This window comes from Cricetulus griseus, chromosome 2 (assembly GCF_003668045.3).
Source record: "Cricetulus griseus strain 17A/GY chromosome 2, alternate assembly CriGri-PICRH-1.0, whole genome shotgun sequence".
NCBI classification, from domain to species: domain Eukaryota; kingdom Metazoa; phylum Chordata; class Mammalia; order Rodentia; family Cricetidae; genus Cricetulus; species Cricetulus griseus.
Window position 1 is genome coordinate 340983587 of NC_048595.1, and position 23836 is coordinate 341007422.

The following is a 23836-nucleotide window of genomic DNA, read 5'->3' on the forward strand; positions in this document are numbered from 1 at the left end:
TGGAGACTAGCCGTCTGGCTACTTCCACCAAGATCCCAAGATTACTTCCTGTAGGAAGCATGATGGTGATGTCTACACTGTGCTACCTACAGCCCCTTTCTTGTGGCTCTTGCCTCCTGACCCTCACTAGTGTGGATGGCATGGGCAGGATTTGGGGAGGGAGATGTGTATCACTCAGGTGGAGTTATGATATTAGGGAACTACCAACAGCCAAACACTGCCACGCCACTGAGTGTCTACCTCATCCTTGAGTGCTAGAGCCCGGGAGATTAGAACCATTGGCCTAGTCCTGGTGCCTGACACCATGCATCCAGGAATCAAGTCACCTAACAAAGCCTGCTCTAACATCTTCAGTACAACCATAAGAACTTAAAATATTTTTTTGTGTGTTTATGCATTTTTGTGTGCTAGATGTCACAAGCTAGATGGACCTAAGAGGTTAACATCAGATCCTTCCTTCATGCTTTCCACTGTGATTTTTTTTTTTTTCAAGACAGGTTCTGTCTCTGAGCCCAGAGCTCACTGACTGCAAACTCAAGAATTCATAGACCCTGCTTTCCAGTGCTTGGGGGTTATAGGTGAGTGTTACCACTGGTGGCTTTTTACATGGGTGCTCAAACTCAGGTCCTCATGCATGGCATAGGAGGCCCTTTGCTGACTCAGCCTTCTTCCCATTTCTCCCCCCCCCAAAGTATTTTTAATGCATAAACAAATAACCCATTAGGGTTGGTATATACATACTGGGCAGGCTTTGTGCTAAGCGTAAGAGAACTCATGTGATCCCCTCCACAATCCTTGGAGGAAAGGCAACTCCCATAGCTCACATCATCTGCCAAAGGTCAGGCGGTAAGTAAATGATGGCATCAGGAGGCTAGCTAGGATACCCTGGACGGGGTCAAGGCTGATGTCTGTCATTCATTCACAGACAGACATTGTGTGCCCTAAGCCCTCACTCTGCTTCCTGAAAAAGCACAAGTTAACTAAAAGCAGTTTCCAAAGTATCTAAGGGTAGAGGGAATGACCCAGGTACAAGAGGCAAGTCAGGGTTCAGCCCAACTCCAGGGAAGTCATGGTAGGTTTGAGCCTCTGTCAGTTCTTGGGAGCCTGTGGCCCCTCCTTATCCTCCACAGCTGTCAGCCATCTTGTCTCAAGGAGGCTCTGAGGAGATCCTGCCTTCTACTTGAGCTTCAGGAAAGAGAGGACTTGGCCTTTGCCAAACTTCCGTGAACCAATAGTAGTTGTTCCATACCTGATTGGTGTTAGAATAAGTGAATGAGGCAACATTTCAAAACTCAAACTTCAAAGGTTACCTGCTGTCACAGCTGTCTAAGACTTGAGACACTGGCCCAGGCTCATCTCCTGCACACCATTCCTTTAGTGACCAGAATTGTATGGACTGTATTGTGTACAATGTACGTGGTAGAAATTTTAAATTTACAGGGCTTAGGGCAAGAGTTACCTGAAGTGGAGGGAGCGCCGGATGAGAGCCAGGGACATGAAGTCACCTCTCCCGTGTTCACTCTCCCCACAGTAGAGCAGCAAGCCATCCTCTGCCTCTGCCTGTGGAGACACAAGCAAAAGCCACATGAACCAAGGCCACCTCTTCTTCCTCATCTGTAAACACTCATGAAGACAAAACATGAATGGTCCCCTCTGCCATTCTACTGATGCAAGCATGTGGATTCCAGGGAATTCCCACATATCCAGGCTGGTTCCTTCACATCGTAAAATATCAGTGGTATGAATAAAGGAACAGCTCTGAGGTGAAGAGGGAATTTTGTGGAATTTTGATATGTTTAGCCAATGATTTGGGGCAGCAAGCGCTAGGGTGTGGTCTTGTCTGTTATGTGACAACCTATAAGCTGAGGGGGAAGGCTCTCTCACTTTCTTGTTCTCTTGGATGGTAGGAATAGAGCAGGTACTTGCTGTTGGGGTTCTTTTTCCTTGGGCAGAACAACTGCAGTGGTGTCTAACCTGTCCTGTGTAAGTGAGTGCTTCCCCCTATTTTATTCCTACATAAATAAATTCTTGAGAACCTTTCCCAGACTCTCATAGATTCACATTACAGAAGGCCTGTATCCAACCTGTTTTTTGTTTGGTTTTGCAGATGCACCGGCAAAACTTCCATAAAAGCTTGTGTCCTATGGCCTCAATCACACAGCACCTTGTTTGTGCTCGTCAGTTTCTACTGTCCCTGATGAGCATCCTGTTTCCAATATGTTCTTTCCACTCTTCCTCTCTACCCGGGAAACATGTACGTTTGCTACTCTCCTTCTGTCCAGGCAGTACAGACAGTCCACTGGGTAGTCACACTAGATGTATTAGCTGAGGGACAGGCCACCCCCTACACAGTTAACACTATGACAAGGGTAACCAGGGGATGCAAATTTCCAGACCCCTGGCCCTTTTGCTTCAAAGAATCACATGCAGCACAAAGTGTCAGCTGCATGCTGATCTTTAGATGATTGGGGCCAGAGCAAGCTCTCTAAAGGGGCTTGGGGAATGGAATGCATCGTTAGTCCTGAAATGCTGCCCCTGACTCATCACACTGGAAGTAGCCTTCTCACTGGAAATCTAATCTTCCATAGTTTGTGACATGCAAACCCACCTTCCCCTAGCTGTGTACTTGAACATTGTGAATGTACCCCATTCCTGCTGGATTTTGACTGACTGCAAGTCAGGCTAGGTGCATCATAATTTTTTGCTTCCCCTCTTCCCTCTCTCCCTTTGATGTAACCAGATACGTTCAATAGACACTCATCACACGACAGCGCCTCTTACCCTGAATTCCAGAGTGATCTGAAATGCCTGATAAGAATTCTTCAGGGGCTCAAAGGTTACGTAGGAGTGACCAAAGAACTGAGGATACTGAATAAAGATATCTGAAAGAAAAAGCAGTGTGACAGAATGCAGTCCTCTCTTTCTTTTCGAAGCAGAAAGCAACACACACCATTGTCTGTGTATCACCCAGTAAAAACCTCATCTAATCGGCTACATTTAGCTTCCTTCCCGTCTCGCTTTCTCTGCCTTTCACACCTACTACTCCCTGCACCAAGGAGCTTCTTCTGATATTGTTCAGAAGAAACTGAATTTTGAATTTGGTTTCCTGCTTTCCAGAAAAGAAACGAGTATCTTGAAGTCCAGTGTCACTCATTTTCATGCTGGGCTTTTGCAGTACCCAGGTGGCTCAACCATCAGCCCTCTTCTCCCTTCTGGGTGTTCTGGATAGCGATATGATAATGGGATGATTTCAAGGTAACTGCTCCAAAGGACCTCACACTAGACACACATAGAAACAGGCTATGGCCTTCCAATGGAAGATGCTGTGCTCATCCCCTTCCCAGGGCCTACCTTCTGAGCAGCCCTCCCCTCCTTTGCCCAGGTTGCAGTGACATCGTGAGCCTCCCCAGGTGTAGTCATTGACACAGAAGCTGTCAGCTGAGCAGAGTGTTTCATCACAGGACATGTCAAAGAGTCTTGACATCACGGCCACACTGTTTTTCCCCTTCCGCTGGGCAGGGGTGTGTGGGATGGCCACTGTAGTTTCAGGGAGAGATGCGGAGGTAGGTTGTGCATGCCTGGAACCCATTTCTGGGTTAGAGAGAGATATCTTCTTGGATTCCATCAAGAACTTCCTATTCCCAGCTTTGGTAGCAGGAAGTGGTTTAACCTAAATTTGAGAAGGAAAGGACTTAGCATAAACTCGGAGTCATCTTTACACTGCATATATGCAGTTCTTGAACCACAAATTCACTATTAGCATCCCCAAATCCCAGGATATCAGTGAGACAGAAGCACTGGCCCCAGTTCACAGAGGAAGACCTTGAGACACAGGGAGTTTAAGCACCTTGTCCTGAATTAGTAAGAAAATCGTGGTGTGGTAAAGCAGCTCTCCTACGACCTATTCATACTAAGCTGTTACAAGATGCATGGCTTTGTCGAGGAATCATTTGTTTTCTTATGCTGCTCCATTTTACAAAATTCCTGGGTGGTAAATCTACATTTTTTTTTTTTTTTGGTAGTTTACAAAGTTAGTTGTTGTAGACAGAAGCTGTTCACAGGATAACAGCCTGCTAGGAAACTCCTTAATACTAATTTGTGTGCCCTCCCCCTCTCCCTCCCCCCTCCCAATCCCACCCCCACCACACCTGCCTCATAATCAGGGGAAAGAAATGCTTGCTGAGAGCAAAGGGGTTCATTTCAGCCTGAAGTTCCATGCCCATGCTCTGTGGCTAAGCGGCTGTGTTCAGCAGGGAAACAAAGCACATCGGAGGTGACAACAGAGGTGATGGTACCTCCTCAAAGGACACATCCAGATCCAGCTCGTCTTCAGATCCATCATCATCCTCACTCACTCCCATACTGGTGATATACTGAGGTCCATAGCGGCCACTTCCTGCCTCCTCAGGGCCTGCACAGGGAAAAAGCACATGACCTGTCATCACCTTATGCCTTCTTGGTCCCAACTGCCTTTCTTTTTCAATCATTTTTTAATAATTTTATTTTATGTGCATTGATGTGTGGGGGTCAGATTCCCTGAGTTACAGACAGGTGTGAGCTGCCATGTGGGTGCTGGGACTTGAACCAGAGTCTTCTGGAAGAGCAGTGAGTGCCCTTAACTGCTGAGCCATCTCTCCAGCCCTCTCTTCTTTAATTATTAAACTTTCAAATTACTTTATAAAACATACCGTGTTCTTACATGTATGCTATTATACTTTGTTCTTATTTATCTTCTCACTCCCTTCTGATTGCCCTTGCCTTCTACCTAGACCTCAAAATATCCTTTACTAAGCAATAAATTGAGGCTTGGAGAGCCCATGGAAGGTTCAGAAATGAGAAGTTATCAGTTCAGAGCTCCTGCCACTGAACACCAGCCCCTCTGTAGTGTTCCAAATGCCCTGTCTCTCACAGGTTCCAGATCACTCACCAGCTTATGCTAACTGAGAAGAAATAAACACAAATAAACCAGACCCCAAGAAACCTGGGATGGAATCTAACTAACTGTTGTCTCCTGACAGTGGCAGGAGATGGAATTGTTTCCTCGATCTTATACTCATGAAGCTCCCACCAATTTTGTTTTTCATTGCGTGTAGGATGTACATGCTATGCTACTGATAAGAATTCTCCAAGTAGCCTGGGGTTGCTATAATTAAAGTGCATAACTTATCTCTTTCTACTTGGCACTTTGTTAATTAAGAAAAGAGAACATTAAATAGCAGACATTTATTAGGACCATAATAGTCAAACCACAGACTGAATGCAAAATAAATTCTGGGTTATTCCACACTAAGGAAAAAGAAAGGATAAAATGAAAATATTTATTGGTCAATCAATCAAAGGATGACCTTTATTTTATAAAGTCTGCATATGTTTGTGTTTAGAAAGACATCATGGTTTTTCTGTACATTGTTTCTCTGCTCTGATGATCAATATGGTATAGTTTGGTCATGTGAGATGAACACAATCTGTTGTTGGGAAAGTCACTTAATCTTGTTGGATCACATAGTTCTCAACAAAATAATGAGGATTTGGAAGATATCTCAGTCAAGAAAGTGCTTACCATACAAGCACAAGAACCTGAGTTTAGTTTCCAAAACCCATACAGAAAAAAGTTGGAATGGTGGTGACCACTTGTAATTCAGGTACTGGAGAGGCAGAGACAGATAGATAGATCCCTAGGGTTCATTGGGCAGTGAGCTGACTTGGTGAGTTACAGGTTCCAGAGAGAGACCCTGTCTCAACAAATGAGATGAACAGTGCCTGAATGATGACATCTGAGGTTGTCTTCTGGCATACACACACACACACACACACACACACACACACACACACACACACACACACACACACACACACACACACACACACACACGGGATAAGATTAGATTTCATGACTGTTGACCTCCTCAACTGCTATGACACTAGAATTCACACTGCTGACACAGATATGCTGCAGACATCTGCACATCAGCTAAGGTTTGAAGAAGAAACAACTGGAAGGTTTTACTCTCAAGGATGAAAGGAGTCTGGTCTGATCTCGTGTGCTCTAAGGATTGGAACTTTGTGTTCAGGATTCTCAGCTTACATGAAGCCATGACTTGTCACTATCACAACCATCTGGTACAGGGCCTCGGGGGAGCCTGTCTTAACAGCTCAGCTCATGGAAGCCTCAATGGGGACACTTGCTCCCCACCACTGAAATTTCCTTTGGGAAGATGAATTCTAAAACTCAGAAGTATTGGGTTCTTTCCCAAGTCATCCAAGAGACAGGGATGAAGTTGCATTTGATCCACACTTTGAAACTGAGAAATGCTGGGAGGAAGGAGGAATTGAGGGTAAACTTGGTTCCTTTTATATCCTTTCTTCACCAGGTCTAGGGGAAAATAGTGGCCTAGGGAGGTAGAACTGTTACAAATGACCAAGCTTCCCATGCAGGCTATTACACACTCTATACCAGGCAGAGGGTCCTAGCAAACGTACCTTGACTCTCAGAGAAAGCTTGCCTTCTTACTTAGCCTTTGTCAGACATAAGGATGCCTATCTGCTTATGGTATTGACTTACCTCTAAACTGAGGTAAGAGAAAGGGGGATGCTAATTGATCTGTTAAAAATAAAAGAAAAAACTGTTGCCACTGAACAAAAATGGCTTGGAAAAAAAAGGTTGTTCTGTAAGAGATAATAGGTTATGGAAAGAATCTGGGACATCTCAATACAAATGCACAAGGGGGGTCTGGTTAGGCTACAGCCTGGTTCCCTTCAAAGTCTCCCCAAGACCTTTTGTGATTTGGTCTTGCTACTCAAAACCTTGACCACATTCCAGTTTATTCATCCTCACCTTGTACCATCCACACTGGTTCTTCTTTCAGATTTCATGACATTTTTCTGATCAGGAAATACATGTTTGTACACCAACAGGAATGATCCAGTGGGAAAGCAGAGCAAGGCGGCTGTGTGGGACTGGAAAGGGGAAGCCTTACAATGCTGACACATGTGTGCTCTTGTCTCCAACCTGCTCTCCACAGACAAGGCTCAGTCAGAATTCAGGAGTCGGAACCAGAACATGAGATGCAATGTGCTTGTGTGTGACTCTCAGTGTGGATGGGAAGGACAGACTGTGAACTTGTATCTACCCAGCAAGAGGACTCATGCTATGATGTGGCCAAGAACCACTGTCCTGTGTCTTCTGTGGCCCACAGACTGGCTTCTGTGGACAATCATGCAGTTCAATTCTTTTTAGGGCAAATTGCTCAAACTGAGGGCATGCGCATCCCTCCTCAGGACTTTGATACAACGATTAGAGAAAATAATTGGCGACACTAAGTTCTGTATTTGATGAGATGATGGTTCAGTATTAAAAGTGAAACAAAAGCATTATCAGAGATGGTGCATCACTGATAGACCTTTGATGTTTTACTGAAAAAAAAAAACTGCTTAGGAAGAGGTTCAGGGGAAGAAAGGGAGGAGGAGGAAGAGGAAAGAATAAAACATGAAGGCTGTCTAGACAGGAAACTGGTGAGTAAATGCACACGTCTAGACCAGCATTCTAGTCTCTTTCAATTATTAAAAATTTTATTTATATTTGGCATGGACTAAATATTGTTATAACTGTAATTATTGCTTAATATCTGTTTTTATATGCAATTATATAGTGTTATCATTAAAACATTCCTTTTAAATTAGACATAAAAGGGGACATGATGTGGGATGAGATGTCCTCATGTATGCTGCGAGTCTGTGTTGCTTTTATTGGTTGATGGACAAAGCTGCTTTGGCCATTTTTAAAATTTTTTAAATTTCATTTTACATTCCAACCTCAGTTATCCACCTCAGCTATCCCTCCCACCCTTCCTCCTACCCCCCCAATAAAAAAGAGTACATCTATGAGATGTACCCATGGTGCTACAGATCAAGACTTTGCTCTTTTTTATAGTTGAGTAGTATCATATAATAAAAGATCATCCATCCATAAAAAAAGCTGCTTTGGCCAATGGCCAATGGCAAGGCAGAGTATACCTAGGTGGGAAAGCCAAACTGAACCCAGGGAGAAAGAAGGCAGGGTTGAGGTAGACACCAGCAGCCACTGGAGGAGTGAGATGCCAGAGCATTACTGGTAAGCCACTGGCCATGTGGTGATACACAGACTAATAGAAATGGGTTAATTTATAGTAAGAGCTAGCTAGTAATAAGCCTGAGCCATCAGCTAAACATTTATAATTTAAATTTTTTTTTTTTTTTAGACAGAGTCTTACTGTGGATCTCTGGCTGACCCAGAACACTTGACATAGGCCAGACTTTAGGCTGGCTTTAAACTCACAGAGTTCCACCTGCCTCTGCTCCTGAGTGCTGAAGCTAGCGCCTTCTAGTTTTATAAAAGTCTGAAGATGTGGCCATTGAAGGAGATAGGGCATGAATACTGAGAAGTTCCATGGAAGACAAGAAGTACTGAATTAAGCTCCTAGATCTTTTGTCATTTAAAAGGAGGGTAACAGGTATTGCTTAACTTCGGGCTATTAAGTTCAAAAGTTAATAATTTGTAAACAGTCAATAAAAGAAATGATCATTTCATCCTAATTGACAGAATTAGTAAATCATATAGAATACAGTAAGAGAGAAGAAACAAAAATCCCCTCTTCAGTTAAAAAAATGGCAGAGGGGGGAACCCAGAGTAACTTGAAAACACAAACTAAGATTGAAGGAATGAATAAAACATGCTGGCAATTATAATAACTGTAAATGTAATAAATCTGTCATTTAAGAAAATGTGCTTTGGGGTGGGAGTTGGTGGTGCACGCCTTTAATCCTAGCACTGGGGAGGCAGAGGCAGGCGGATCTCTGTGAGTTCAAGGCCAGCCTGGTCTACAAAAATGCACAGAGAAATCCTGTCTCAGGGAAACAAACAAACAAACAAACAAACAAACAAACCCAAAACTATTTGGCCGGGCGTTGGTGGTGCACACCTTTAATCCCAGCACTCGGGAGGCAGAGAGAGGCAGATCTCTGTGAGTTCGAAGCCAGCCTTGCCTCCAGAGCGAGTGCCAGGATAGGCTCCAAAGCTACACAAAGAAACCCTGCCTCAAAAAACAAAACAGACAAACAAACAAAAAATAAATAAATAAAAAAGAAAATGTGCTTTGGATTGAAGTTTTGAAATTTGAGCTATGTGGTACTTTCAGAATTCACCTAAACCATAAGACACAGGAAGATAGAAAATAGAAGAAGTTCTCTGAGTTGGCTGGCACTTGGTGCATACATAAATCAAATCATCACAGTATACTCCATAGCTATATATAATGATTACATATCAACCTATAAAAAGATATATAACCTAAAAGGTAAATAAATTAAAAGAAATACTTGCTGACTAGGGGAAAGATAATAAACCCAAACATGGGCTGAATGAAAAAAAAGTTTCAGCAAAAAAATGAGTCCTTCATTCAGACACAGGCTGACAGAAGATTTACTGTCTAAAAAACCCGAGTCTGGGAATCAAGAGGATGGTTTCTATTTAGATAAGAAGTCAAGAAACACATAGGCCCAGAAAGGAAGATGTAAGTAGTATGTGGTGTAGTAAATGGAGGCTCTTCCGTTAAAGAGACTGAATTAAAAAGAATTAGGGTATTTTGGTGGGGCTGGGGAGATGGTTCAGTCCATAAGATACTTGTTGATCAAATATAGGGACCTAAATCCCATCTACAGAATCCACATAAAAAAAATGATGTGTCTAGTGGTACAAGCTTGTAAAGCCAGTGCTGGGAGGTGGAGCTTTCTGGCCAGCCTGCTTGACAAGCACCAAGATCAGTGAAGGACATTATGTCAAAAAAAAGAGGGTGGGCAACACCTGAAGAATGACACCTGAGGTTGTCATCTGACCTCCACATACCTGTAACTATGTGTAGTTACATATGCAAACACAGAGAAACATAAATATACTTATGTATGAGTGCACACACATACACACACTCAGCATGTAGCCACAGATGGCTTCAAACTGAGGGCAACCCTCCTGCTTTAGCTTTCCCAGTACTGGGATTACAGGTGAGAGCTAAAATGCCTGACTACATGCCTCATCTTGGTATGATTTTATCCCCTGTATCTATTTGATCTATTATCATTCTGTTATACACAGAGAGAGATACGTTAGAAATATCAACTTGGAACTGTGGCTAAAAGACACAATCCTGGTCTTTAACAGCACAGTGGATTTGATGGTATTCTCTAAGATCCACATGAGGGACCAGATGAGGGATCTAAGGACCACGTTGGTCAGAAGGCTTCTGATTTTAAGGGTTTTCTTTCTGTTGAGTTGAACAGGTCTGCCGGCAGTCAGCTACACTTCAAACTGACACCTTTAATTTTTAATTAGAACCAGTAAAAGGGAATCTAGCCATGCAAAGTATAATTTTCCATGTACAATAAAACCACATTGAAGCTTGCTATTCATTGCCATGCTCAAATTTCTGCAAGTTCTTCCTATAACTAAATCTAGTAAAAAATTCTCCTGGTTTAAGAGAAAGCTTCAAACTTAGTGACATCTGGAGCATAGTCTCACTCAGATGTTAGGCTGGCCTTGAACTCACTATGTAGCCTAAGATGGCCTCAAGGCAATCCTCCCAAGTGCAGGAATTATAAGTGAAAACCAAAATGCCTGGTTGCATTCCTCATCTTGGTGTGATTTTTACTTATGATATCTATTTGATTTATTTTCATTGTATCACACTCTTGGTTTAGTGTGTGAACATGTGCACTTGCTTGGACTTGTTTGCATGTGTAGAGCAAAAAGGTTGTTTTGGGTGTCTTTCTTGTTCACCTTAACCTCTCACTGGACCTGAAGTTAGCTATTTTGGCTAGACTATCTGGCCAGTGAATCCCTGGTATCCACCTCTCTGTCTCCCAAAACTATGGTCATAGTTATGAATAGTTGCACTGGACTTTCTCAATCAATGCTGAAGATCTGAACTCAGGTCCTCATGCTGTATAGGAAACACTTTGCACATTGAGCCATATCCCCAGCCCTTTCACTTAAACATATTTCTTTTATATTTGAGATTATAATATAGTTGCATAATTCCCCCTTTCTTTTCCTCCCTCCAAATTCTCTCTTATACTCCTCATTGCTTTATTTAAAATCATGGTCTCTTCCTTCATCAATTGTTGTTACATGCATCCACATATATCCATATATGTTTCTAAATATGTCCTTTTCAGTCTGTATAATGTTTCTTGAATGTATGTTTTCAGGGATAATCATTTGGTATTAGGTAACTAATTGGTGTGCTCTTCCTAGAAGAAGACTATTTCTTCAATTTTCAGCATTCTTTAGTTGCCTAGAATCCTTTCTATACATGTAGGGGAGATTGATGAGGTAGTCCAAGAGATCTCAACCTTACATTTTAAAAAATTAAAATGTCATATTTCCTCAAATAATTTCACACAGTGGTTAAATATCAGTGGATCAGCAACCTCTCCAGGGGAGCTTCCCACAAGTTGTGCATGGAATCCAGGGCCAGAGTATCACACAGATACCTGCATTTCAGTTGCCCATGCTCCTGTTAATAACCCATCAAGTACACTCCTATAAAAACCCTCAATACAACTCATTGGTTAACTAAAATAGCCTGGGATGGAATCTTACTGTTTTTGTTTTGGGAGGGGAGAGGGGTTGTCTAGATGCTCTAACTCAGGTGAATAAACAATTGTTCACTTCTCACGAGGAAAGTCACACATTTGAGAATAGTGACAAGAAAACCAAGTCTTTACATGTTTAGTATAGATACAATTTTCCCCAAATATTTCCCATCTACTGTTGGTTGAGTCTATAGCTACAGAATCTGGAGGTTTCAAGGGCCACCTGTGCATTCAAATTCCTTGAATAAAGCCAAACTTATACAGCTAATAGCAGCAAGTCACCGCCTTCTTGGTGGAGCAAGATGGTGGACACTAAACTGGGAGGGTCCTAGCTGCAGCCTTCACTGGCAAAAAAGCACACTTTTCTTTGCATGCAAGCAGACTCAGTTTTACACTAGGGAAGAGGCCTGGCTCGAAGCTTCTCTCTGATCCATAACCATACTCAACAGTAATTGAAAACTCCAGACAGTCGTGACGAGAGCAAGCCAGCCTCTCTCTGGATCATGAGATTAATCTGTGCCCAAGGAACCTTTTCAAAAAAGAAAAAAAAAGAAAATAGAAACAAGAGTAATCTGCTCTCATGTTCAAATAAGTATTGACATATTGATTAAAGCAAGACTGAGCCAGAGAGGAACTCAAGGTGCAGCTGAGGGCTTCTGATCCTGAACCATCCCACAATCACCTCCATCAGAAAGAAAGTCATGAATTGCCAAGACAGAGAACTCATTGTCTGCATAACAAACAGAGTCCACCATGAGTGGCTTTCTGATGGAAGAGTTTCTACACGGTTTTGAAATTTTTATCCTGAGAAAGTATCAAACAGCTGAAATTTGGTGGGTGAGGAAAGTGGATATAAAAACAATACACACAGTGGAATCAGCTGTGGCTGGGACATGGACCATTTAAACATGAAGTTGAAGGGACCTTCATTCACATTAGCGAGGGGTGTGGTTTGACATTAGCAGCTGTGGGGCTGGTCTCTATCTTCACCCTTGGAGTTCCTATACCCTCTTGCCTCTGAACAATGTCCATTCAGAACTTCTTTGACAACGGACCACAGAACCCTGTCCTGCAAGATCCCATGCTCTTTATCCCTACCGTCTTGGGGAAATCCAACTCCATTTTTATCAGCCACCTTCAACATGACCTCACTGTAAAACCTCTGCCAGCCTGTAAATCCACTTCCCTTTCCCTACAAAGCAACACAGCCTCCTCTAGGCTCCAGGGTGTGCTTGCTGAGACCACACACAGTGTAAACACAGGCATTTAAGGGGTTTTAGATGCATCTGATCACTGGACAGGACCATAAACTCTTGGCTCAAAGGCTGCTTCAGGTTCATGCAAAAGTCATTTGTCAAAAAAGAAAAAGTGTGTGTGTGTGTGTGTGTGTGTGTGTGTGTGTGTGATATTCACAGACACTAAGCTAATGGGCTGGTTCCTTTAAGCCTTTAGATGCTAATATATAGTTTTCCCCAAATTCTACTCAATTTCCTGATGTACTTGATTCAATATTATTCAAGCTACACATTTCAGTACATTAGAGGGTTATGAAAACAGTTCAGTGGGCCATAAGCAATGTTTTTAAAAATTGAGGCCAATGACTTAAGAATATAAAGTTCTGGGCTCAGCAGGGCTGAGGCCAGCAACATTAACCCCACCCCACACTTCTTTATTTTTATTTTTAATTGTGTGTGTGTGTGTGTGTGTGTGTGTGTGTGTGTGTGTGTGTGTGTGTGTGTGTGTATGGGGGAGGCCAGAAGCAGCTCTTGGAGTCATAACTCACTGTATTAGGGTCCTGTATTGAACTGCACAGCATCTTTCACCTTACCGTAGGAATCCTGCCGGAGCGTATGAAGTTTGTAGAAGAACACACAGCGTGTGCTTGAGTCAGGAAGTGTCCCCCACACACTGGGTGGAAATGGAATCCCAGCACTTCTGGTTAAAGGCAGCAACTAAAGAAGCAGCCCAGAAAGCTAGTAAGGAAAAACTGTTCTTAACGCCAGGGACGTGACAGACAGCCCCACCGCTCCAAAAGGGAGCTAGTGGAAGATGGATGGGAAGTTCAGGGTCAGTTGATGACAAGTGACACCACCCTTGCACATGGAGCCCAACCATGCACACAAGCTGGGTTCTGCAACAGGGGAGGTCAGGACACATTAGAAGTGTCCTAGTGTCTGGTAGGTTTAGAGCCAGGCATACAACCTGGTAGTGCATTGGTACATCATCTCTGTCTTTCCCCTCAGCAGTTATCATTGCAGACACATTACCTATGGACTACGACAGTATATGTATTGATTTTATTTCTCACTTATTGATGAAAGCAAGTTCTCCCACATGTAAACTCCACAATGGCAGTATCACGGACTGTATTGCTTATTGCTAATACCCTCCACCCAGAGATTGTCCAGCATTAATCAGGTATTAAATACATAGCTTTAGAATTGTGTGAATGAAAGGTCAAACAGGAAAAGTAACTATCACAGGCTCACAAACTAAATGCTATACTTTCTTGAGTAAAGTGATTTTAGGGTGACTTTAGCTGGTGGTGATGCATGAAGAAAGGAGGTGATGTTAGTCCCTGATTATTAGGTTTTATCTTGCGTCTAATGCATTGTTTTCATTGTTTCAACACTTGCTAAACATGACAACCTTTAGTATATTTTACCTTAGAAAGAGAGAAAAAATATGTCAATGTATCATTAAGACAGACTTGATTGTAAGCTTGTGTGCTTTTCTTTTGATTAAAAGCTAAAATATAGATGTGTTACCCTCTTATGCTGCAGCTGGGACTAGTTTAGCCTAAAAGAAACTCACCTCTGGGACAATCTAACGGAATGCCCCTATTAGTCTTTATTCAATTCAGGCTACTCTGATGCTCCTGGCTCTATGTTCTGGAAGTCTGTGGGCTATCGCCACCTGCTGGATGATGTTCAAACTACCACCACCTGCTGGAACTGTTGGTGGTCTTATCCTAAGGCTTTGGAGTCTCATAGTCCCTTACTGGCCTCTGAAATGTCTTGATGATCAAGTGATCAAAACTTTGATGGGAGAAGCAGTTTCCTGGGCCGAAATGGAGATACAGTCAGTTTTTGTTTTGTTTTGTTTTTGTTTGTTTGTTTGTTTGGTTGGTTTTTTATGTGGTCTGTGCTGGAGTTAAAGTTCAGTGGTGGCTGACACTAGTCCACACTTTTGACAACCAGCCTGCATAACCAAGCACTTAGGTCCATAAAGCTGCTGTCTCAGTTTCCCAAAGAATTGGGAAACAGAAATTAGTAAAGGAAACCGGATTAGCTTACAGTTTGGCATGCCGAGCTGAGGTGGTAGTGATCAAATGACCTCCCCACCAGGACTGTGGTCATCTATATTTTGATTCACAGGAAGCCCTGAGACAAAGGCCAGAACTTGTGTGAATTTAGCTGTAAGAGATGTCAGTGTGTCTTCACCTGGAGGTGGGGAGGGGCAACCTGGGCCCCAGAACATTGTCTCCCTTCTTTGAACAGCATCAATTTTCAGTTCAAGTTCAGAACAAAGAAAATGTCCTAAAGAACCCCCTGCTCCTCCAGTCCTCTCATCAGCTTTTCTTAAATACCCACAAAGCAGTGTTCTCATTATATGTTTCCTTTGTTCTTCCTGGTCCCTTTCTCCACTCCTGCTCTTTCTGCTAGTCCTCTTTCCTCTTCTGCTTTCATGCTACATGCTAGCATGTGACATGCCACACACCCTGTGTTGAAGTGCCACATGTTGACAGGTGACAAAATAGTTAGCAAAGGCAACCTAAAGAAGGAAGGACTTTGCTCTCATAATTTGGGATAGCACTGTGGTAAAGAAGCAACAGCAGCAGGAAATTGAAGCAGCTTGTCACACTGTGCCCACATACAGAAAGCCAAGAGCAATAAAATGCTGGTGCCCAAGTTACTCCCCTCTTTATTTATTTATATTTTATGTGCATGGGTGCTTTGCCTACTGGATATAAGTGCAATAAATGCATGTCTGGTGCTGGAAGGGGCCAGAAGAGGACATCAGATCCCCTGGAACTAGAGTACCAGACAGTTGTAGATGCTGGAAGTCAAACCTGGGTCCTCTGAAAGAGCAGCCAGTGCTCTTAAGCACAAAGCCATCTCTCCTGGCCCTGTTTTCTCCTTTTGATTCAGCCCAGGAGCTCCCCCCTCATCCCCCACCCATGGAACAGCACATTTAGGTTGGGTCTTCCCATGTCAATTAGCCTAATCTAGATAATCTTTCACAGACATACTCAGAGGTTTAACTCTTTGGTGATTCTGGATCCTGTCGAGTAGACAATATTAATCATCACACATGCATTTATTTATCTTCCCCTTCCACTAAGATCTCTTAACGGCCCCCTTCTAGTTACACACACACACACACTTCACATATATGACCTCATGTAAACAGATTAAAATTTACTATCTCTGCTTTGGTCATAGATTTGGAGCTTGGTGGATTCACCAGTGAGTACACAACTGAAGACAATGACATCCCCCTTTTCGCAGCTATTAGTAGCCAATAGCTCAGCAAGAAGGAGTACAACAATACGAATGCCTTCCCCATCCATGATTGTTGACAGGGCCAATTCTGAGCAGGACCAGTATATATAGACTCAGCTGCTGCGCATTGTGATTACAATGGCTCTCATACTGAGAAGACAGCATTTTGCAGTCCTTTTCCCTCTCCACCAGTTCTTCCATTCACCCCACCCACTCCCATAGGGTTTCCTGAGCTTTACAGGAGGTGATAGAAATTTCTTGTTCAGGGCTGAATGCTCACTGGTCCTTGAGCAGTTGTGTATCTACGCACTTAACATCACTTACTGCAAAGAGGAGTTTCTCAGGTTAAGGTTGAAAGTAGCACTTGTACGTGGGTATAGACAGAAATTTAGAAGGAAGTTTGATGTGCTGTTGATTTAACTAAACACCAGTAATAAATTCCTTTCTAAGGTCTATAAATGTTTTTGACTGGATTGACAGTATCAGATACAGGTTCCCTCCTTTTCAGTGGGTCTTAAATCCAAGCATAAAGGAGTTGGTTACTCCCACAATTGTTGTGCCACTATTACACAAGTAGACACATCAAGTTTCAGCATCATAGAATGAGTTTGGTAGTACTCTGCTCCTTTCTATTTTGTAGAACAGTCTGAAAAGTGTTTGTGTTAGATCTTTAGCATTTCCTTAAAGGTTTGAGGAAAATCAGCAGTGAATCTGCCTGGTTCTGGGCTTTTCTTCATGGGAGATTTCTAATTAGTGCTTCAGTACTGTTGCTTGCTATGAGCTTAAGTTGTTTACTTTTTCTTGGCACAATTTTGGTATGTGTGTATTTTGAAAACTCTGTTTATTATGGATTTCTCAGCTTTTGGGAATACAAGATTTCCAACTATTCCTTAATGAAGCTCTGCATTTCAATGGAGTTGATTGCATTGTTTCTGCCTTTCATTCCTAATTTTATCAATTTACATGTTCTCTCCCTTTCTTGTGATTTGTTTGGTGGGAGGTTTTCCAATTCTATTTAGCTTCCAAAGAACCAAAGCTTTGATATATTATGTATCTTGTTCTTTTAATCTCCATTTCATGAAATTATGCTCTAATAATTGTTTTTGTTTGTTTTGTACTGCAGTTGGGTCTGGCTTCTCATTTTTATAGAAACCTGACATGAATTATTGGGTTCTTTATTTGAGACTGGTCTAATTCTTTGTGATATAAACACTTATATCTACACACTTTCCTATTGGAATGACCTTAGCTACATCTCAGCAACTCCTAACACTAATAGTGAAGGAAGAAAATAACTGCTATAACTACCAATAATCCTATCAACCAGAACAATAATAACAGCACCATAGGAAATAGCAAACCCTTCTCAATCAACAGCCTTAAATGCAGATGGGATGACTCAGTTAAAAACAAGCTCTGTTCACCTTGGCATGTTCTTTTCTTTGGTGTTCTTGTTCATTTCATTTGGGCCAATCAAGTTGGTGATACTTTTTGAGTGTAGCTGCCGACATCATAGGAGACATAATCTCACAGTGAACTCCCTGACCCTCTGGTAGGAATATATATGTAAACACATATGTATGCAATAACAATGAAAAAAGAGGCCATGAATTTGAAGGAGAGTGGGGAGAGGTATATGGGAAAATATGGTTGGAGGAAATGGAAGGGAGAAATGTTGTAAATACATTATAAGATCAGGAAAGAAACCACCCAAGTCCAACTATCTGTTGTCCCCCAAATCACATCGCACTGGCAAAGAGGCCCACAAATGGAGAGTCAAGAATGAAGATCAATGTACATGGAAACGAAAAACAAACTGGTATAGCCATTCTGAATCTCTGCTCCAGGCTCCTGTGACACTCTTCTCCCTCCATGTACACAGCCTGTGTGACACTCTTCTCCCTCAGGGTACACAGCCTGTTCTGCCGCAACTATCTCTCTGGACAGGGTGTATTAAATTTCTAGGAACTCTGCTGTGGTCAGTCTGACTCCTGTTTGCCATTCTTGTGGTACCTACATCCAGGAAAGAACAGACCCTCTTTGATGGCTGCCACTGACCCCAGCCAGAGGAAGAAAGTGGTTTGGCTTATTTGCAGAGAAAATCTATATGTGGGCATATTTCTCTTCTCTTTGGCTTTTCTCTGGAAAGAATAGGGCCTTCCTTTCTTCATCTTGACTCTTATCTTTTGCCAACTTGTGCAAAGGTGGCTTTTAATTCTCCATGTTATCCAGAAGGGATGACTCAACTCATTTTTTAAGAGAAAAGAGCCCGGGGAGTGGGTGGGGGCTAGTCTTGTGAGATGTTAAGATCACCAGCCATTCCTTGCTGGGAAGAGTTCCTCTTCTGTAGGTCTATTCCTTTGATATAGGTGTACAGTGGCAGCTTTTTGTATCTTTGCTTCAAGCTCAGATTCTTATATGACTGTTAGACACACTGACTGACCTTGCAAGTGAAAAAAAAATATGATAGCCAGATAAAGGGAGACTCTCACTTGATATTATCTCCTCTCCCATGGGTATTTTAGCATGAGGTCACAATAGCAAGACCACCCTAGAGAATACCAGCAGTAAGCCTGAACTTAAAGGCATGTCCTTAAACAGATGACTTCATTTTTCCTTTGTGGGGTAAACGGATTTGTGGGAGATGCCCCAGCAGTTAAAAACACCTACCATGAAAGCAAGGAACCCAAGTTTGGTCTCCCAAAGGCCAGGTAAAATGATGAGTGGGTGTGGCAGCTTGTCTATAATTCTGTCCTGGGAAGGAAATTACAGGGGATTGATTCCTTGAGCAAACTGGCTAATAAGACTAGTCATATTGGGGAGATCTGTGTTTCCTTGAAAGAGTCTGCCCCAAAGAATAAGATTGAAGACTGTTTGGAGATGATCCCAACAGCAACCTTGAACCTCCATAGGCAAACATTTTGTACATCCACATGCATGTGAACTGTTTACACACGTGCATGTATACCACACATACATACATGAAAAAGAAAAAGAGGGGAGGGGGTTAAAAGCACCAGCAAGAGATCAGATTTGGTTGCACTTACAAAACAATCTAAATGCCTATCAACAGAAATCTCTAGCAGGCATTCTACACTAAATTGTTAATAACTGTCTTTAGATACTAAAGTTAGGAAAGATTTACAGTTTGGTTTTTAAAAATATCTTATGTTGCTGGGTTTTTTCTATTAATCACCAGAGAGCATAGCCCTTTGTTTATATTTAGAAACATGGAAGCTATTTCTGTTTGGGGATTAATGTGTTGATTTTCTTAGCCTTACCCAAATGATTTTGGCTAAATCTGAGTGAAGACTTTGCACTCTGTTAGTCCAGTGTCTCCCAGAATCCTCATGTCTAAGAAACAGGCAAGTAAGTTCAGTGGCTTCCAGTGGCCTCAAGACCCTAGCCAGTCCATGCCAACTGTCCCCCAGCCTGTTTAGATACTCTCTCCATCCAACCTTTTCCAGAGCATGATGGGTCTTCTTCCCTGAATACCCCGGGGCCAGTGCTTAAGAAGAGAAGCCTGTTAACTAAAGGATCTAGCATGGAAAGCAATCACCAACTGGTTTCCATGCAGAACAGCCAAAAAGTGACCTTGAGAAGGCTGCTGCATTTACAGACCTGTTTCCTTGTGCAAGGCAGAGGCAGGCACCCTCCAGCTTTGTGAGTCTAAAACCTCAGTACACAGAGGCCTGGCTGTTCATCATTGCCTATGTTCAGGGCAACATACTGAATACATGGGTAGATGACTCACCTGTGCGTGCGTGCGTGCGTGTGTGTGTGTGTGTGTGTGTGTGTGTAATCTCATATAACAGGCACCATTCTGTTGTTCTATTTGATTATACTATTCCTTCAGGTGGTGGGTTCCTCTCTGTGTCTCCCGACCCAAGAACTGCCCTGTTCCACTATGCCCTGTGAGGTTAGTATGCCTGCCTGGCTTTCTGGTGTGTTCTGCTATTGAGGAGCACCAGCAGAAGAATAAAAGAGGGAAAGGGCTCGGGGTATTTATTTACCACAGTTTTTACCTGTGGGCCATGGTGCCAGTATTACATGCTGTATATGGAAGCCATGGTTCTTGCAACATGTATATTCTTATCTTCTAGATGCCAGCAAGTATCCCCTCTTGGCTTTCTTATTGCTGTGCAAGCTTTTGCAAACAAGCTCTTCTTTGGGCTTGCTTCAAATTACTCAATTGCCTATCTCTTTATTTCCTGTTTAGGAGACTGGTGACATCTAAGGTGTGTGTAACTATTTGTTTAGAATTCAATTAGACCATCAGACATGTCATGCCCCTCCCACATGTCTGTCACCATGTCAAGGTTGTTCTATATACCTCTAGGCTGTGTTAAACTGTGGCTGGAGAGCAGGAAACCCAAATTAGTATGGTAAAGAAACTATCTAGCAGTGAGACTAAAAGATTCTTCCCTACCATGGTTGCTGTGTAGCAGATAAAGCATGCATTTAAAAAAGTTCACTACAAGCCGGGTGGTGGTGGCACACACCTTTAATCCCAGCACTCGGGAGGCAGAGGCAGGCAGATCTCTGTGAGTTCAAGACCATCCTGATCTACAAGAGCTAGTTCCAGGACAGCCTCCAAAGCCACAGAGAAACCCTGTCTCAAAAAAAACAAACAACAAAAAAAAGTTCACTACATACACATATCCTGTAAAAGTCCCAATTATGGATGCTGTGTTCCATTGAGCTTTCTCATCCAGTTCTGGTCCACTTTCCCCACTAAAAATGCACTCTTCCTTCATAAACTGTGTCTGCTTCTACCATTCTCCATATGTCCCTGTCCAGGATTCACAAGAACCTGGAAATCCTGGCAGGTGTTCACCAGACTCTAATATCTGCTGATAGAACCACATTTGTGGCCCTGATTGATCATCAAAGAATTTAAGTGGAACTAGAACTCAGATCCTAAGAAGTGGTTGGTATGACACTACTCAGGCCGGGCAGAGACCCCAGAGTAGCAGCTCTGAGAATGACCTTGATGGAGGCCAAAAATGCCAGAAGAGAGTTCTTCCTGCTCCTTGTTGGGTCTTCTCCTAACTGTGATCTCTGCCTAAAACCAAAATGTGACACAGTAATGGACACTGAGAGGAGGCACCCAGTGTGGTGGTTTGTATAGGAATGCCCCCCCCACTCATATATTTGAATGCCTGGTCACTAGGGAGTGGCCCACTAGGAGGTGTGGCCTTGTTGGAAGAAGTGTGTCACTGGAGGAGGGCTTTGAGGTTTCAGAAGCTCAAGCCAGGCCCAGTGTCTCACCCTGTCTTCCTGCTGCCTGTAGATCCAGATGTAGAACTCTCAGCTACCTCTTGAGCACCATGTCTGCCTGTGTGCAACCATGCCTCTTGCCATGATGATAATGGACTAAATCTCTGGAACATAAGCAAACCCCAATTAATTGCCTTCCTTTAGAAAAGTTTCTGTGGTCATATTGTCTCTTCTCAGCAATAGAACATGACATTAACTAAGACACCCAGACATCTTCCTATGTTTCTGCCAGAAGTTCTTTAAAATGTCTCTAGATTAGCAGTCTAGTATGGATACTGATAGCATCCATTAATTCCCCCCCACACCCACTCCCACTGTGCTATATGGGAGCTCTGCCTTCCTTCTTTCTCTTAAGCTCTTGCCTCTGAATCTAAAAAATTTATTTCTAAAACTCAACCTCTGTGGTTCACAAATTTCCCACTTTCAGTTTGCAAGACAAGAACTAGGAGGCCACTGACTCAGTGGAAGTGTGACAAGTGAGCTTTCAGCCCCTTAACTCCAAGGCTGAAGTCTTCCCCAAGGAGAGAGGAATGACAACTGCTTCCCTGAAACACAAAGACATCCCACATTTCCCACATCAAGAAGATCCCAATAGGAAACTGTGTTGTGGTTTAAGCCAGAGCGTGGAGCACACCTTAGCTTTGGGAAATCATATTTTCTTATCATTTGCTTTAGTTTGTCTTCTCTCTCTAGCTAGAGGGTAAAATATTGGTGTTCTGATTATAAATAAATGTATGGTAGCATGCACAAAGGTCTCCAAAGAGCAATTAATAGGTATCAGGTATTTAAACAGCAAAGTGAATCATTCCCTTCAAAGCCAATAAAGTTGTGCAAATGGGTGTAATTCAGATTTACATGAATCCAGGCATTAGCAAATCAATAGGGCGATTACTGCAGCGGGCACCCTGAATGTAAAATCACATTTGCAGTTATGTTTATGTGAAGATACACACTTAAAATGCAGGTTCATCTGCGCTAGGAGTGAAACCAGTGATTTGTTTCTTCTCCAGTCCCCGCTTCCATCTTACATTCTAAAGATTTACAAATCCATGGAGCTCTAATTTACAGGCCTGCCCCACATCCTGGAGAAAAGCCCAGCAAAGCAACCCTCCTCTCCCTCCATTTTGGTTTCTTTTTCACACCAGGCAGTGCAACCCCTTTCTGCTGCTGTCGGGTTGGGGCTTTCAGGTGTCTTATTTAGGAGTATTCTTCAAAAATTAAATTGCAGAGTTCTGTCAGGGGAACAATTCCATTCATGTGTGTTAATTGGCTCCTTTCAAGCTTGACAAAACTGCTACTTTTAAAAAAGGGACTCCCCAGATTTCCCAGGGACTATTAAACTTTGGGGGATAAATCCCAAAACTACAGTATAGAGCTCAACAAACAAGTCCACAAGACAAGGAAACATCACCTCTCTTGTTTATGGACTGACAATAGTTTTGGCATTTTTAGATAGAAGGGAAATTTTTTTAAAATAATAAAATTTTGATGATACTCAAACATCATAAGAAATTCAGATTTCAGTATCCATAAATTAGCTTTTATTGGAGCACATTCATGCATATTATTTATCATATATTATATATATATATATATATATATATATATATATTGCTTTGTTTCTTCAGCAATAACTGAGTCTAAACTCTAAAATATTTACTAACTTGACCTTCATAGAAAAATTTACTGATGTTTGTCTGAGTTCCTGGTTGATTTTGAGATTTAAAAAACAAAACAAAACAAAAAACCAACCAACAAAAACTAGAGTCACAATAGTGTAATTCTGTGCTCTGTTGGGTCTTAATTCTCCCGGAGGGTTTTTGTGTTGTTCTATTTTTGTTTTTGAGGCAGGTTCTCTCGCCTCTTGTAGGAAGGATAACCTTCAACTTCTAATCCTCATGCCTCTACCTCTCGAGGGCTGGGATTACAAGAATGTGACATCACACCGTTGATGTGTTTCTGGGGAATTGAATTCACTAATTACACAAGCTAAACTACATCCCGGCTGCAGCCTATTCGGGCCTGAAACTCATGACCCTTCTGCTTCAATCTTTTTGGCATTTGCTCCAGTATGAGAAGGAGCCTAAAGCTATGGTATCATATGGAGACGTGGGATTTTGTCATTTTTCAGAGTTCACAGTACCTTGTACCCATGCAGTTTTAGCTGTCCAATGTCCTTAATTGAAGTTTTTTAGAACTAACCAATTCACTGGAAGACTTTCCGGGAATGACAACGTAGATGTGTCTATCCTGACACTTTCTACCCTTCAGTAATTACATGGGGAGGAAACAACCATTGCCACCACTTGAAGACATAATCTCCATTCCATATACATTTCCTCAAAACAATCCAGAGAATTAGAAATTGCTGCCTTTACCATTACTATACTACTATACCTACTGATGACAGAGATGAAGAAAGTAAA

At 42.3% G+C, this 23836-nt stretch overlaps 1 protein-coding gene across 3 annotated transcripts in view; it reads right to left on the reverse strand.

Annotated features, from left to right (window-relative positions):
- Positions 1-23836, reverse strand: part of Egflam (EGF like, fibronectin type III and laminin G domains) — a 163970-nt gene that overhangs the window by 38597 nt on the left and 101537 nt on the right. For all 3 annotated transcript variants that reach the window (XM_027401335.2, XM_035440594.1, XM_035440595.1), the window contains 4 exons: positions 4296-4411; positions 3352-3670; positions 2782-2882; positions 1460-1560 (listed from right to left, as the gene is read on the reverse strand). In XM_027401335.2, the coding sequence (XP_027257136.1) occupies positions 1460-1560; positions 2782-2882; positions 3352-3670; positions 4296-4411 (637 nt within the window). The remainder of the gene's footprint in view (positions 1-1459; positions 1561-2781; positions 2883-3351; positions 3671-4295; positions 4412-23836) is intronic.